Source organism: Poecilia reticulata, chromosome 11 (assembly GCF_904066995.2).
Source record: "Poecilia reticulata chromosome 11, P_reticulata-male-v2, whole genome shotgun sequence".
In the NCBI taxonomy this organism is placed as follows: domain Eukaryota; kingdom Metazoa; phylum Chordata; class Actinopteri; order Cyprinodontiformes; family Poeciliidae; genus Poecilia; species Poecilia reticulata.
The window spans coordinates 15,574,858-15,591,346 of NC_088840.1; the positions used below are offsets into that span (position 1 = coordinate 15,574,858).

Genomic DNA, 16,489 nt, shown 5'->3' on the forward strand with positions numbered 1-16,489 from the left:
GATGTGGCTGTGATGTGTTGCTTTGAGATTTGTTGGCCTACTTCATGTTGTCAGAACAATTTTAATGGTTTCTTCATTGTAAAGTTCTGGTATAGATTAAAGCCAGATGGTGTGGTTCCTAAAATTTAACTCAGCTTTGATAAAATCATGGTTAGTTGCAGCAACTTGAAAATACTTTTTTTTTTTTATGTATTTGGAAACTGTTGAAATACATATTTTTTTTTTTATGTCAGACGCTTTATGTTCAATGTAATGAACAATACAGTGTTCAACAATAAACTTTCATTAGAAATAATCAAAAGTCTAACAGACCATAAAAATGCACTGGAATCTTGCAATCATGTTGACAGTGACTGTGAGAATTAAAATATGTGTTATCTCAAGAAGACCTTCCTTTATAATTAAGATTTATAAGATAATATAGAACATTCTAGAGCACAACTAATTTGTAAACAATGTAAATCTTATTCATGACTGTTTTTCTCGCTTCCTTCTTCATGACATTGTCCTCTTGCAGACCAATCCCGCAGGGCAAGTTTTGCCTCTGTAAGACAGTCGAGTATGGAGACGCCTCCTAACACGACACCTCAGCCCTTCAGGCAGCCGGTGAGTTCAGCCAAAAACACCAGATCGAGCGTCATTGGTACAGACTCGCTGAGGTGTTTATGGGATCTTTGTTGTGTTTAATCTTTAGAGTTTTCTCAATCGGAGGCTGAAGGGCTCCATCAAGAGAGCGAAGAGTCAGCCGAAGCTGGACCGGACCAGCAGCTTCAAACAGATGATTCTGCCCCGGTTTCGTAGTGCTGACCAAGAGAGGTAAGTTTTGCAAGTTCGGCTTGTGGAAAACAAAAGAACTGGTACGTTTCAGGTTTTTATGAAGTTTTTTTTTTTTTTGAACATTCTCTTCACTGCTGGCTTGTTTTGGTCCCAACATAAACCAGCACCCAGATGTTGTTTGATTGGGCTGCGACAAAAACTGGAAAAAAGTCCAAATGTTTTGAGAGGCCAACATTTACGGTGGCACCTAAAATTATTCAGCCCCCACTGCTAGCTGGGTTTCTGTGCAAAACATACATGCTAGATCCAAAAATAATAAATAAAACAAGAAGCGCTCGACTAATTCTACAAATGCTTTCTTCAAATTCAACTCAAAATGTCAGCTTTAAATACCGGCCTCAAAATTATTCAACCCCGTCAAGATCAGCTTATTAAATGCTCAAAAGAGCAACCTTTTCCTTTGACCTGCTGCAAATGTGATTCATAACTGGACTGCAGAGTCTGGCGGGATCTCTGAGGAATCGAAGCTCTCTACATGCGGGTGAATGGGCTTCGGTTCATTTATATTCCTCGGTTTCCGTGCTGTCACAACCTTTTTCCAATCCCACCAGAGATTTTCAGTAGAGTTTAAGTAAAACGACAATGAAAGCAGCGCTGGACGTTTTCTGAAACCAGGCTTTGATGAACTCTGAGATAAGCTTGGGAACCGTGGGATTCTTGTTGAATCCGTCTGCTTTGCAGTCAGTGCAGGCTACGGGTACCAGGGGAAGAAGAGAAATCCCAGAGCATCAATGTGTTTTACTCTAGGGTTGTAATTCTGTTCAATGTGAGCTTTATTTGTCGTCTTCCCGGCATACTACTGATCCATAGGCGTGAAAAGTTCAGGTTTTGATTCACAACTCTACTTATTTGTAGAGTTGTGAGCAAGTTGTAGCTGACTCTTCTTGTGTCCTTAGGTTAGCTGTGGTGCATTTCTCAGAGTTCTTTGGTTGGATTTGAAACCTCAGTGGCCGCTGCCACAAGATCTCGCTAAGCGTTTTCTGCAGTCAGTTCAGCGTTTTTTACTCTGGTGACAAAATCCGATACACAAGTGACAAACAAACAACATTGCTTCTCTTGGCCCAGTGGGAGTTAAATTTTACTTCAAAATTTTACTTCAAAAAGTCATCCGATGGGATGCTGGAAAAGATTATTGTTGTGTCCTAGTTGTGCTAAATGACATTGACATTAAAAGTAGGATTTGGAGTTAAGTTTGGACAAAATCTCTCCAACCTATTTAAACTGTTGGTTTGTAATGTGTTTATTGCAAACATCTGAACTACATGTGCAACTAAAACTAGTTTGCAGTGGGGCGATTAAATTATTTGATATGCAACTGTGATACTTTTTGTCTTGATAAAAGAAGTTCAATCAGTCATGCTTTCACAATGAAAGTTAATTTAGTTTAAAAAAAAATAGAAACAAAGTGAAGCTCTAGTGACACCAGAAGAATTGTTTCCACCACATTTATCTTGTCTGAGAAGCTTTTATTTATTTAGCCTTTTTTCTTTTTTACATTTTGTCGAGATGCAGCAGCTTTGGAGCGTCTCATGACAGGCTTCTTCTATTGTTTTGTGTGTGTGTGTGTGTGTGTGTGTGCGTGCGTGCATGCGTGCGTGCATGCGTGCGTGCGTGCGTGCGTGTGTATGTGTGTGGGGAAGAGGAGGGTCACATCCTCAGCTGGATCTCACGCTTCAAAATTTTATGCAACCTTCACACAATCCAGTCACGAAGCCCATATGGGAAATACAAGAATGTCAAGAGGGAGTAAAAATGTATCGCTGACGGCAGACTTTCCCGTCACAGCGGGAGGCGCTTTGCAGACATATTTGGGGCTGGTGCGGATGTCCGACATGGGAAAACGAAGAAAGTGTCATTTAGCAGAGGATGTGGGAAAACCTGGTGTGCTAAAATGCAGTGTTTCAGATGTTGAAATAAATCATAAATTAACCCGGTGGATTGTGTGTGTGGGGGGGAGAAGCAGGGATGGAGCCTGTGAGCGAAAGCTAAATGATGTTGGGGTTTAAGTCGGCGCGCCCCTCTCACCGCTGCCTCAGACAGCTGCCCGCACAGCTCGCTTTGAGTCCTGCCCACACACGCTTTAATTCACTCGGCAGCGTTAAGTTGACTTTCCTGTAAACCCTCGGCATCCAACTTCACACTCGAGCTTTTCGACGCAGCTGCTCTGGCTCGGCTGCCAAAGTCTGTCGATTTTATCAGAGCACTTTTTATGCGCGGCAGACATGATTATTCAGTGACGATCGGCATTAAATCTGCATATTTATCAACTGTTTTATCAGGTGTTTTTTTGTTTTTTGTTTCCGTCAATCCTCCTGCCTTTTTGCAAAAAAAATAATCCATCTTAAATTTCAACATTTTCGAATAAGAAAACACGATGAGGGAGAAAACATTCCCTTATCGTAGTCTGTGTGAGATGAAATTGAATCTCCGAAAACTGACCAGCCTTTTAGTCTTTTTTTTTTTTTTTGGTACTGTACTCAAATCTATGTGTGCCGCCAAATCAATTTGCCGCTTCTTATTTAGCTTCAGTCAGATTCACCTGACCCTGAAATGATTCGGGAGCCAGTGACGGAGATAATAACACTCCCATCCTTTCTCAACAAAAAGGTTTATTCTCACAGAGTGCTTCAGTTTGGTTCACCCCTGTGCATCCACTTCCACCACAGAGATTAGACCAGTTTTTCCCAAGGCATGTACCCTGTGACATGTGATATTTTCTGTGCACCAGGACGATTTCTAGATCAAGCTTCAACAAAATAATAACAAAGTGTCCACTTTAAAAGATTGCAGGAACGTCTGACTGCTTTGAAGAGAAGATACTAGAAAAGACTGCAGAATTGTGAGGTTGGACTGTAGAACCAGTTCAACCTAAAATACACGATAAAGAGGATTTCAGAAACATCATGTTAAAATACCTAAACTTACCTGGAGGTTAGTTTTTAACTCCAAAAGTGAATATGGATCTAAAAAATGATTATATGTTATACTGACGAGTATTAAAGATTGTTATTTAGACTAACCTTTTCCCTGTTTCAGGTCAGTTTGGTTTACCAAAATTATTTGTATTTGCTAGTGGGCAGAATAATGAGTTGTTGTTTTTTTAACCTGAAACTTACATTTGTTAAACTGTTGGACTTGGTTCTGATGTTTTAACTTTCCTTTTTCTCACAACAGTTTGCTGAGATGTTGGCTCATTCCTCTACCTACACATTTTTTATGGAACTAAAATCAAGGTTTTGTGATAATCAGACATTGAGTTTATTTTCCTGAAGGCCCTGTGTAACAAACTGGAAGACCAGTTTGCATGAAAGCTGCAGTTCTCTCACTGACATGTTGCTTCAGTATTTCCACAAAATGGTATTTTCTCTTGATGCCACCTATTTGGTGAAGTGCACCAGTCCCTCCTGCAGCAAACAGCTCAGCAACATAATGCTGCCACTATCAGAAGCTTGTGACGTCATCAGCTTCATATCTCCATCTTTAAGGTCATCTCTCCTCAACCTCATTGCTGTTTTTTTTCTTTGCATAGCTACTATTGGCTAAAATACAAACTTTTCATTTGCCCTTAAAAGAGAAAGGGGGAAAGCAAATCAGAGAAGTGTGTTTTCCAACCATCAGCACAGCAGCAGCCACTGCGGGCTGTTTTCTAGCACTAAGCATCAGCCACAACAATAACTCATTCTGCCTGTTATTGTGCAGGCTTACCTCGGGACACCTCTTACCCATCAGGGCATCCTGCAGTTGCGCCATATTCTGTGTGAAATCAAGGTGTCTTTGTTAGGATTCTGCTGCTCTGCAGCCTTTTTATGATCCTGGAAAACTACATTGTCCTGCTGAGGATATGGAGCAATTTTAAAACCAAGCACAAGTGAATAAAGGACATCTGAAACAACTTGCCAAGGACAAACGACCCCACGCACACACACACACTGCAGTTAAACTTTGTCGTTCATTTTCTATGTCACACCATAACATCGCTTTATTTCTTCTTTTGTTACTTTGTTGTTAGGGCTGAAAATTGTTTTGTAATTAGCTTGTTCTAAAATGGCGCAGTATATTTAATCACTGAGATCATTTTAATATCAATGTGTGCAACATCAGAAACTATAACTTTCAGTATGTGGCAGGATAAGATTGTTTATCCCTATTTCACTGTGTTTTCTCCCCAAAGCCAGTTTATTTTAGTGTGCAAGACGTTAAAGTTCAGAGGTCGAGACAGACACATTGTTATCGCAGAAAAAAATCTTGTGAATGTGAATGTCATGTAGGGTGTTAATATTTTTTTAAGGGTTTGCATTTGTCGATAGGCAGTAAAGTAACATCCATATGAATCCCAGGAACCTGAGCTTTACTAGGCTGGCCAGAGCACGGATGAATTTATTTTTCCTTTAACGTCATCCCTGATGAACTGATGCACGGGCAACATTCAAAGACATACATTTTTGCACGTGTTTTAGCTCCACGTGGTAAAATAAATTGGCAGGTTCTGTGAAATTTTCTGAAACACACGCCGACACTCGATGATTTTTCTCTGCCGCGACTCACGTTGTGAAAACATCCATATGAATTCTGAATACAAGTCGATGTCTCCTTCTTCTCACCAGGACTCGCTTGATGCAAAGCTTCAAAGAATCTCACTCCCATGAGTCCCTCCTCTCCCCCAGCAGTGCTGCAGAGGCTTTAGACCTAGTTCTGGATGAAGATGCCATTATCAAGCCTGTCCACTCTAGCATTTTAGGACAAGAGTACTGCTTTGAGGTGTGTTAATCTCTCTAACCTTTTCCTTTTCTGTGTTTTTGCCTGCCTGTCACTTTTTTTTTTTTTCCTCCAGCTGAAATTATGTAACATTTGAGCTACGACTGCACAAGCCTCTTCATTTCTCTCTGGAGCTTTTGATAAATATAGTTAATTAGTTAATTAGAGCTGATATAATGAAACAGATTATCGGAGTTACAGGTTTTGTTGAGCAGAGATGTTTAACGATTAAGGCTCAAACCTGCAGGTTTGGTGGGGTTTGTGTCGTATGTCATCTTCGAAAAACACTTTATAAAATAAACGTATTCAAATCAAGCGTAATTCATCCCCCACGCCTACTAAATGCATGACATTTTGGGGTTATTTGCAGGTTGCCAATCCATCGCAGGGTAATGCAGATCCCCTCTGGGCTAATTAAAGTGGTTAATTAATCTAATGTGCATATTTATGGACTGTGGGAGGAAGCCAGAGAAGCAACAGTTTCAAAATACCATTAACAGGAATTCAACCCCAGCAACTTCTTACTGCAAGGCAACAGCGCCGATAACTGTGCAACCGTGCAGCCTATGTGCAGCACAATGCAGTAAAGTTCAGTTTATTATGGCAGTATTTTGTTGACATAGTGATCAGTATTGAACAGGCAATAGGCTTCATTAATCTCAAAAATTTGTCTTAGAGAATTTCTGTTCATTTTGGATTAGTCTAGATTAGCTCTTTCCCGTCTAAGTGCTCTTACCACATTTGCGCTCGTCTCTGAGGTAGATGTGGCTTTTCATGCTATTTTTAGTTCAGCAGAACAGCTGCATTTCACTCAGCAGATGTACAGATTTCACTTAAGCCTCTTAGGGAGCAAAAATTGGTTTACACTTTGTATAATCAGGGGAGGACGAAAAGAAAAGAACTGGAGTGGAAAAACTCAAGTGAAAACTAATAAGCCTGTCCTCCGCGGAGTATTTTAAATTAGTTGTAATCTGCATCTTTACCCCTAAATCTTACAACTTGGATTGGAAAAAAAAAACTAATCAGTTGCAAAGAAATCTGTGTGATAAAAAAAAGAAAAATGTTTGGTCTTCAGGTAACCACCAATTCAGGGACAAAATGTTTTGCCTGCCGATCAGCTTCCGAAAGAGACAAATGGATTGAGAATCTGCAACGAGCGGTCAAACCAAACAAGGTATTCTCAGTGGATTTTTTTTGTGTGTGTGTCCAGCTAAGCTTAGCACTTAAGCCTCCTGGGTTGTTTAACGCAGTTATAGCACTCTTTTCAGGACAACAGCAGGCGAGTGGAGAATGTGCTCAAGTTGTGGATAATCGAGGCTCGAGATCTTCCAGCTAAGAAACGCTACTACTGCGAGCTCTGTCTGGACGACATGCTGTACGCGCGCACCACCAGCAAACCCCGCACCGACACGGTCTTCTGGGGGGAACATTTTGAGTTTAACAATTTGCCAACCATCCGTAGCCTTCGTTTGCACCTCTACAAAGAGACAGACAAAAAGAGACGCAAGGTAAGCGTTGCGTTTCGCTACTTTTTTTTTTTTTTATGTGTCTGATCTAAAAAAAAAAAATTAATACAAAAGCATATCAGTGTTAAAATCCATCTCGTTTGCAAATTAGGAGAAAAGCACATACATCGGCCTTGTCAGCATCCCGATATCCAGCATCACGGGCCGGCAGTTTGTTGAGCAGTGGTACCCGGTGATACAGTCCAGTGTTTTAGCCAAAAGTGGCGGCGTCGGAAGTGCCAAAGTGATCAATGCTTCGCTGCGTGTCAAGTCGCGCTACCAGACAATGAATATCCTCCCGATGGAGCTGTACAAGGAGTTTGCCGAGTACATCACCAACAACTACCGAACACTGTGCGCGGTGCTGGAGCCGCTGCTGAGCGTGAAGAGTAAAGAGGAGGTGGCGTTTGCTCTGGTGCACATTCTTCAGAGCACAGGGAAAACAAAGGTAACTGAAGTATCAACCAACCAAATATCTGGGCTGTGTTTGGCAAATATTGTTCAATAGACAGTTTATTATCAAATTGACAAATTTACTCCTGGAGTTTTTCATTAAGTTCTGTAATGAATACATGTCTTAGTCATTTATTAGCATTTTTAAATGCAATAGTTATGTTTTAAAATTACCGTACTCATAACCTTTTTTTTTCTTTTTAATGTATATTCCTGACAGCTGTAACTAAATTACCTTGTAGATTAATGATACTATAAACTTCCCTTACTTGCAACCTTTCTGTTTTACTGAACTTCTCGTGTCTCCTCGTAGGAGTTCCTTTCAGACATGGCGATGTGCGAGGTGGATCGATTCATGGACCGTGAACATTTGATCTTTCGGGAAAACACACTCGCTACAAAGGCTGTGGAAGAGTACCTCAAACTAATAGGTCACAGATACCTCAAGGAAGCAATAGGTAAGAAGTAGCTCTGGTGTTAGAAATGTCTAGTTGAAAATGTCCGAAAATGAGATGGTCACTTACAAGATGGTGGCGTCTTCCTTGTTTACATGACTAAATACGTTGAGTAGTTGCCATCTGATTGGTTCAGTCACCATTTGTGTTTACAAGCTATTTAAAAGGTGTATCCAATAAAGACTGTTGACTATCTTTCAAAATGTATTATCTCTACATTTACTTCCCATCTAAGCAGATGTTTGACAAATCTCATACCATTTACTTATTTATTTTTATTTATTTAAAAATGTAATGCTCATTTTCCACCTTACTGACGTCTAGTAAGAGATATTTTCCTCATGTTTTATTATATTGAGAATAATATTAACACTACTATTTAGCCTAGATTCTTCTGGTTTACCGACTAGATGAAGCTGATTTAAGTGAGATCGTCCATTTTTTTCTATCTACCATACTCAGGTTTGCAGTAGCAGTAGTGATTTGGACTTTGATGTACTTTTAAGTTAATTTTAAGTTTAAGTACAACAACAACAAAAAAAACACCTTCCTGAAGTCATAATTCTGATTTAGAAATTGGGGATCCTCAAGCAAACCTGAATTCAGTACTAAATATGATTGAATTGTATGCCAGATATTGTAAGAGTTGCAGGTGCTACTCTGTCTCTGATGGTTTGCATTTCATTTGAGCAGAAACACATGGTAGTCTTTGTAAACATTTGTGTTTTACAGATTAAATGGATGAAAAAACTCTTTCTGTGTTAGCAATCCAAAGTAAGCAAAAGACAATGTTTTATGACTTTCTGCTGGAACACGTCAACATCTTTTAATGCTGCTTGAAAAGTATTAGCAGTGGTGCACAGTTTGTCCTAAGTAATTAATTGTTTTCAGTTCTTCCACGTGAAGGTAATAGCACTGTTACGTTTTACTGTTCCCATCTGAGTTAGCCTTAGTAGTAATATATATAAATCCTAGAATACCTGTTTCTGTACATCCTCAGTATATCTATCAGTAAAGACGAGAAGATGAAGAAAGAGGATTACTGATGATTTTTGGCTGGAGTTGATGGCATTTGTCCATGCAAGCTGGACAGGCCTGGAACCCCCTGGTTATTAAGGAAAGATTTATGAAGATGAAATTTGACATGTAGGAGAAATGCAGTGGGCTATTTTTACAGTACTTCATGGGTGATCTTTTACATAAATTCAAATTGTATCAAAACGTCCTTTAAAAACCAATGCGTTTTGCCCTAGAAGTGTAAACAGTGGGGTTCATGTCGCCTTTAAAGAACGCCGATGTGAGAAGACTTGGAGACAAAGTAATTTGAATAAAAGAAGAACTTATTTCAATCAAGCCCATCACCCATACATAGATTTCAGCCATATGTTGCCATTTTTGTCATTCTCCAACTCATGTCCCTAACTCTTTAGGCACGATCATCATTCCTTACCAGGCATTTTTGAGCCTCTCAGCATATCTTTGGCTTAGGAATGTCCTCTAAGTCCCAGATCTCTGTTGTCCACTTTCCAGGTGATTTCATTCGAGCCTTATATGAGTCTGAGGAGAACTGTGAGGTGGACCCGATGCGTGTCCCACCATCAGTCCTCGCTGACCACCAAGCCAACCTCCGGATGTGCTGCGAGCTTTTACTCTGCAAGATCATCAACTCCCTCTGGTCTGTCCTTATTCCAGATTCCTTACTGAGGATAAATTTATGATTATATGTTTTGCATTTGAAGACTCTGTGACCATGCGCTGCACTCTCAACAATTCAACCCCTGCAAATCTGTAAAAAGCCTGAAACTCGATTCATCTTTTGTCAAAAGAAGTCTTAGATTTTTTTTTTAAAACACCAATTATATCCTAATATGTATAGTGAAAATGGAAACTGTTTCACCAACTGTATTCCAGTTGAAGCACCAGCAGACTGCTGCTAACTCCACATCTTTATGTTTAGGATGTTGTTCCTGGCTTGCAGCCCAAACCTCTGGTTGACATGTATGTAGCATCTGATGTCTGTTGCTCGAGAACCCTGGTGACCCCAAGATGTCTCTCTACTCTGCAGTTATCTAAACTGCAAAAAAAAAAAAAGATGTGGAGATGTTTTGCCTTCCCTACCTTCCTCCTCACATTGCAGCGTTGCAAAATTACATTATAGCTAAGTAGCTATTTTCCTGTAACCACTTCTTAGAAAGATCGCAAACCTGACTTTACTTGATAGACGTGTGAGTGGAGCTCCAGGAAAAGTATCTGAGGAAATGTTCTTTGGGGTTTTTACTCTGATTCATGTTGTCAGGAAGCTTCTGCTTAAGTGATTTTGTTTGATTTATTTTCCCCCCACGCCGGCAGTAATCAGAGCTGGATGTGACTAGTAAAACTGAACTAAGAAATTGTGGTTAATCACAGTTAATTCTTGATTGAATAAGGGGAAATCTGTTGGGGAAAAAATACTTTTTTTCACTGCACTTTAGTCAAGAGGAATGGACCTGTGCTCCACCTCATTTTCACAGGTCAAGGATACAGAAAGTGATAGATTAATGGCTAAAAGTTCACTTTGATCAACTTGAAATATCAAGCGTACATTGAACAATAGTTTCAGTTACATAAAATTTTGATAAATTGTGAAATTATAGCCATTTCCTCTGAATGTCTGTGCTCAGATTAATGGTTTTTTATAACAACTGCTTTTACTTTAGTTGGGGTAACATTGGATGCTGTTTTGATGTTGCGTGTTGTTTCAAGATAAGGTTAAGACGTCTGTTTGATTTCAAGTGAAATCGTTCATCTGTGTAAGAGAGAGGTATGAAAAACAACAACAGCGCAAGACTTCACTGTAAAAAAGAAAAAAGTATTAAACAGAAACATTTCCTCTTTGAAGAGAGCAATATGGTTGGGTAACTTTCTATAACTTTCAGTCTCCCGGCGTTTCCACCTCGCTGTTCTCCCTGACACCTGCTGTAATAAGAACAATGTTCTTGTTTCAGCATCTTTCCCCGGGAGCTGAAGGAGGTCTTCGCCTCTTGGAGAGCCAGATGCGCCGAGCGAGGGCGAGAGGATCTCGCCGACAGCCTCATCAGCTCCTCCCTGTTCCTGCGCTTCATGTGCCCCGCCATCATGTCCCCGTCCCTGTTCAACCTGATGCAGGAATACCCGGCCGAGCGCACGTCCCGCACGCTCACGCTCATCGCCAAGGTGATGCAGAACCTGGCCAGCTTCACCAAGTGAGTCTCTTCGGCTCTGCCGCGCTGATTTGACGTGGTTCATTTTTAGACCTGCAGACGCTCGGCGCTCCACGTCGGGCGGGATGGCCTAACCTCGCCGAAATAGAGGATTGCAGTTTTGCCTGCGAGGGTTTAAGCTGTTACTCACACAGCAGTGAGCTCAGAGCCTCTCTGCAGTGACACATTTCTTTCAGTTTGCTCTCTTTACTGACACGCTGCTTAAAACGAGAACACTGACGTGTTTATTTAAACCTCTGGCTTACAGAAGCGGCGGGTAAAGCTTCAGAAATTTAGTTGCACGTCACCAGAATGACTTATCCGACTCAGTCGAAGAACTTTGAAACTTCTCCTCACACTTACCTCATTGTGCTTAACTGGATGTTCACTAAACAAAATTTGATTTTAAGGGTACAATGTAGTAAAGAAGATATTGCCCTGATTTCTTCAGTTTTTGCTCTTTTTTTGTCACTCTTAAATGTTTTATGATGATGAGTTTATTTAGTCAGAGAGAAAAACAATCCAGACCAAGCCAATAAAGTTATTGTATTATAAACCCGATAAGCTGCATCAAGTGTTTACAATAACTGGTAGCAGTGATTTACATCACTGTGGAGGAAATTTGGCCAACCTTTCAGAGGATTTCATTTTGATTCAACCACATTTGAGGGTTTTTGAGCCCTTCAGATGCAGAGTGTTGGGTGTGCCGTGAATCTTTGTGCATGTCCTTCAGGATTTACTGTCTTACAGAAGATTTCATGATTCCAATAATAATCAAAAGACAACCAGGTAAGGAAGCAGCAAAGCAGGATCAGATTATCACACTACCACTACCGTGCTTGACTGTTACTGTGATGTTATCCTTCTGGACTGTTATATTTAGGCCCTACTGGGTACATAACTTCAAAAAGATTTCACCCGTGGGAAATGTTTCACATTTCCTCTATTTGTGGAAAATGGCTCTCTTTGTGGTTTAATTGAGTCCCAAAGCCTTAAAAATGGCTTTGTGAACTTTTCCAGACAGATAGATACCAGTAACTTGTTTTCTGATCTGGTTTTGCATTTTATTTAAATCCGGTTATGACTTGCTTTCTTCTTTTTCTGTTTTTTTTATTTATATTTTTAGATATTATTGCCTACTTCACCAGACAGGTTCTATTTAATTGATTTGTGTTCTGCAGAGCAGGGACTTATTAGGTTACAGTTTTTAAATTTAACATCGCTAGTTTTTCAATTATGGCCTGGTTGGTTTGGACCAATTTTTACCCACAAATACATGAAATCCTCATCCTTTCCATTTTCCCCTAGTTATCTTTGTTTTATACTAAAGAAAGTAAAAACACATCCTACATTTGCTTCAAAGGTCCTTAAAAACACCTTTATATCCAAGCAATTCTGACATAAAGCTACTGCAATGTCATTGGTACTGCAGTACTATATGTAATGCAATATTTAGATGTGAATATGTTTGTTCCTATGGAGTCAAATCCAGCATTCAGTTGAATTCTGCTCAGTTTAGTTTAATGGATTTTTTTTCTAATTTAAAACAAATCAATCTGTAGATAAAGTACTTTAAATAAAGTAAATAAACCTGAGTGAGATCCAGCTAAATACGGTCTCATCAAATTAATTTGTGATCCGGTTCAGTCAGGAGCATCCTCATTTAATGTATTTATTCAGTATAATTATGAAACGGCAGTTTGAAAGTGGAGGGATTGTGTGAATCATCCCTTCGATTTAATATCTCATCCTGAGGGCGCACAGCGAGGCGGAGTGGGGGGTAGGAAGGAGAAACTCACTCCAGCAGAATCAGAAATAACGTCTGTCCGCCTTGTCCACCTGGGAGGTGAGAGGACAGAAAAGACGAAGAAACGAGAACAAAAGCACCAGGTCAGAAATGCCTGGTTGATTCCAGCACAACTGCAGGAGGTTCAACGTAACCTGACGGATCGCTATTCTAGACTTTGGGCTTCACGAATGTTTTTGGTCTCTTCCTAAACACAGGATGGTGGCAGTTCTTAATCCAATTACATTCTAGAGATTTGAATTCTCTGAGATGTATATCTAATTAAATTAGGATTATTTATTCACAAATGGCGAGGTTCAGTCGGATACGTCACCAGAGGCTGGAAAAGCAGCCAAAAATGTTGCTCAAGAGCAGCGATACTTTGTCATCATATTACTCAAGTAAAAGTAAAAATTATGTTGCAGTAAAAATACTCCTAAAAGTATTTTTTCCCCAAAAAAAGTTAAGTAAAAGATTAAAATTAGACTATGGCAACCTTTAGGCAGGTATTAAACAAACTTTTTATTAACCTCACGTTTTTGTTTTTAAAAATTTCTTTTTTTTTTATTAGTCTGATGTAATATTCTAATCTTAAATGTCATGTTAGCAGAAAAGAATCACAATTAACAGAAATAAAGACTCTCAAACATCCATCCATCCAGCAAAAACACAAAATCTTACTATGTATTTCTGTTTAATTTCTATTGCAAATATCTCGGGACACTTGAAATAACACAAAACCTAACTTACAAGTAACTTTTCATCTTAATATAGCGGCTTCTTTAAAGTCAACATTTTCTTAATATTGATGAAAAAGTACTAGTAAAAGCAATATCATATCCCTTTTATTTCTTCACTGCTCTTCTAATCGCCACCTTTTCAGATTTGGACCCAAGGAGGAATACATGTATTTCATGAACGAGTTCCTGGAGATGGAGTGGGGCTCCATGCAGCAGTTCCTCTATGAGATTTCCAACATGGACACTGGAGGAAACGCCGGAGGCTTTGAGGGCTACATTGACCTCGGTAGGGAGCTGTCCATGCTGCACAGCTTGCTGTGGGAAGTCATGGGGCAGCTCAGTAAGGTGGGTCAAATTTTATTACACACTTGTGAAGGCTCACCATTGTTCCATGTTTGTTTTGAACAGAAAGATATTAGTGAAATAAAATGGCACAAAATGTAAAATCTCATTGAAAGAAGGATTTGGATTCTTGTTTAAAACTACCGTGTTTTCTGGACTGGAGAGCGCGTCCATATATAAGCCGCACCGGGTTATAAGCCGCTAGTATCTCCGCCGCTCTTGGTTTTCCAAAAGGAAATAAATCTATCGAATTTATTAAGTTCACGCCGAGTTTACGTGCAGCAGGTCTATTTCCCTCCTGTACTGCCAGATCGATGGCCTTCAACTTAAAAGCTGCATCATAGAAGAGATATCTGTCATGCCTGCTGCTAGCATGTCTTTGTTCTAAATGAAAATTAGCGCTTTCTCCAATTTTGACTTCCAATGATTCACTTCTTGCTAATGAGCCCCCCCTGGTGGTTGAAGAAAAATCCACAGAAAGCCGCACCGGGCTTTAAGCCGCATGGTTCAAAGCGTGGGAAAAAGTAGCGGCTTATAGTCCGAAAAATACGGCATCTATCTTCTTAGACTTGTTTCTCAAACTGATAACGGCATCATATTTACTTATTCTTTTCTGGTTTTGCTTGTTCATATTTGCGGCTCCAACAAAAGGTTAAGGAGTGTGTTTTCTTATTTTTTACTTAAAAAATAAAAAATAAAAATAATCTCCCTGCAGGATGCAATCCTCAAACTCGGACCCCTGCCGCGGCTGCTGAATGACATCAGCGTTGCCCTGAGGAATCCGCAGCTCCACATGCCCACAAACCACCAACCGGAGAGACCGAAGGACAGACTCTTCTCCCGCCCATCCTTCAATCGCCTTATGTCCTCTGATTTCCAAAGTCTTATGATGCGTGATTTAAACAGGTATCTTCTCATGGCCCCCTGTTGTTTTTTCACATTTTCTGTTGTCATTACTTCTGGGCACAAAACTTGCATTTGCATGTCCCCGAATAGAACAAAGCGCCAGCAGGATCGGTCCCCGCTGTGGCTCTATAAAGACCCGTTGCATGGCTGTGATTGCAAATGTGCACCTAGGCTGCATAAAGAGAGGATTTACAGCTCCACAAGGGTGTTATTAACAGAGACTCATAAAAAGGCCAAGTGTACACAGGAAGTGAGAGTTCAGCAGCTCAAAACAACCCTGGTGTATTTCTAAAAGCCCGTAATGCTAATGCTAATGCACCTCAACCGGCTTTCAGAGTGGTTCGTCATTCCCTAATTGCCAGCACCATCTGTTTTCCCAGAGTCTTTTCTCACCTTGTTTTTGATTCTTTAGTTCCCCAGGTTTGTCAGGAGACAGTTTCTGCGTTGGACTGGGTTTTAATAACAATAACAAAGGAGATCATTTAGAGGGTCAGCATGAAAGGATTACACAGAACTTTAGTTATGCAAAACTGGTGCAGGTGGAAAAGTGACGGGTAATGCAAGAGTGACGCCGTCTCACTTTGTTTGCTCCTTCTGCCCTTGTGTCTTTTCTTCAATCCCTTACTTGTGTCCTGTCGTCCCTTTTTTTTCCCACCTCATCTTCTTTTCTCCCTCATTTCTTTCTCTCTTCCTTCTTGTACAGTTCTGTCTTTTTCCAACTGATTTCTTTTGTTTTTCCTGTCATACCTGTCCTTTGTTCCTGTTTAGCGTTTTCTCCTCTCCTTCATCTGTCTTCCTATATATATATATATATATATATATATATATATATATATACTTATAGATACTTCTCTTGTATCTATATATATATATATATATATATATATATAGATACAAGAGAAGTATCTCTTCCTTCTTTCCTTCCTTTTTTTCTGCTATTTTCCATATGAAAACCTTCCTCGGTCTGTAGAAATATCTGCCATTCACTCATAGTGAAATAAATATCAAGTACTGAGAACTTTACACGGTGGGGGTTTGAAGGTCTGCAAATATTGTGTATGAAAAATTGTGTAGGAACCCTATTATGCGCTTGTTATATAATCACACATACATCGATGCATACTGTGAGGCCTCACAGACGAGTGTGTGGGATCAAAACCAAGCAATTCTTCAGCCTCGGTCCCAAAATAAGTGAACAACATCAGGCTGCACATAATCCATCAGAGCTGAGGGACGTCCTTCCACAGTGTAGTCTCTTCTTCTGCCTGTCTGCAGCTCGATAGACATCTCGCGCCTCCCGTCGCCCACGACCGGAGTCTCGGCTGTAGAGTCCCTCTCCTCCAATCTGAACATGAGGCGTCAGGCCGAGCGAGACCTCCGCTCTTCGTCCAGGGAGGTGTTCTACGTCACCCGCCCACCTCTGGCTCGATCCAGCCCTGCGTACTGCACCAGCAGCTCGGACATCACAGAACCCGATCCGAAGGTAGAGTGC

General features: G+C 40.3%; 1 protein-coding gene across 4 annotated transcripts in view; it reads left to right on the top strand.

The window, feature by feature from the left end:
- LOC103472458 (ras/Rap GTPase-activating protein SynGAP-like) overlaps positions 1 to 16,489 on the top strand; it is a 56,987-nt gene that overhangs the window by 22,240 nt on the left and 18,258 nt on the right. For 3 of the 4 annotated variants that reach the window (XM_008422108.3, XM_008422106.3, XM_008422109.3), the window contains 12 exons: positions 518 to 606; positions 695 to 816; positions 5,442 to 5,595; positions 6,668 to 6,766; positions 6,849 to 7,100; positions 7,210 to 7,545; positions 7,864 to 8,008; positions 9,536 to 9,680; positions 10,990 to 11,226; positions 13,893 to 14,094; positions 14,807 to 14,997; positions 16,273 to 16,480. In XM_008422108.3, coding sequence (XP_008420330.2) covers positions 518 to 606; positions 695 to 816; positions 5,442 to 5,595; positions 6,668 to 6,766; positions 6,849 to 7,100; positions 7,210 to 7,545; positions 7,864 to 8,008; positions 9,536 to 9,680; positions 10,990 to 11,226; positions 13,893 to 14,094; positions 14,807 to 14,997; positions 16,273 to 16,480 — 2,180 coding nt within the window. The remainder of the gene's footprint in view (positions 1 to 517; positions 607 to 694; positions 817 to 5,441; positions 5,596 to 6,667; positions 6,767 to 6,848; positions 7,101 to 7,209; positions 7,546 to 7,863; positions 8,009 to 9,535; positions 9,681 to 10,989; positions 11,227 to 13,892; positions 14,095 to 14,806; positions 14,998 to 16,272; positions 16,481 to 16,489) is intronic. The other variant, XM_008422107.3, reaches the window with a different exon arrangement.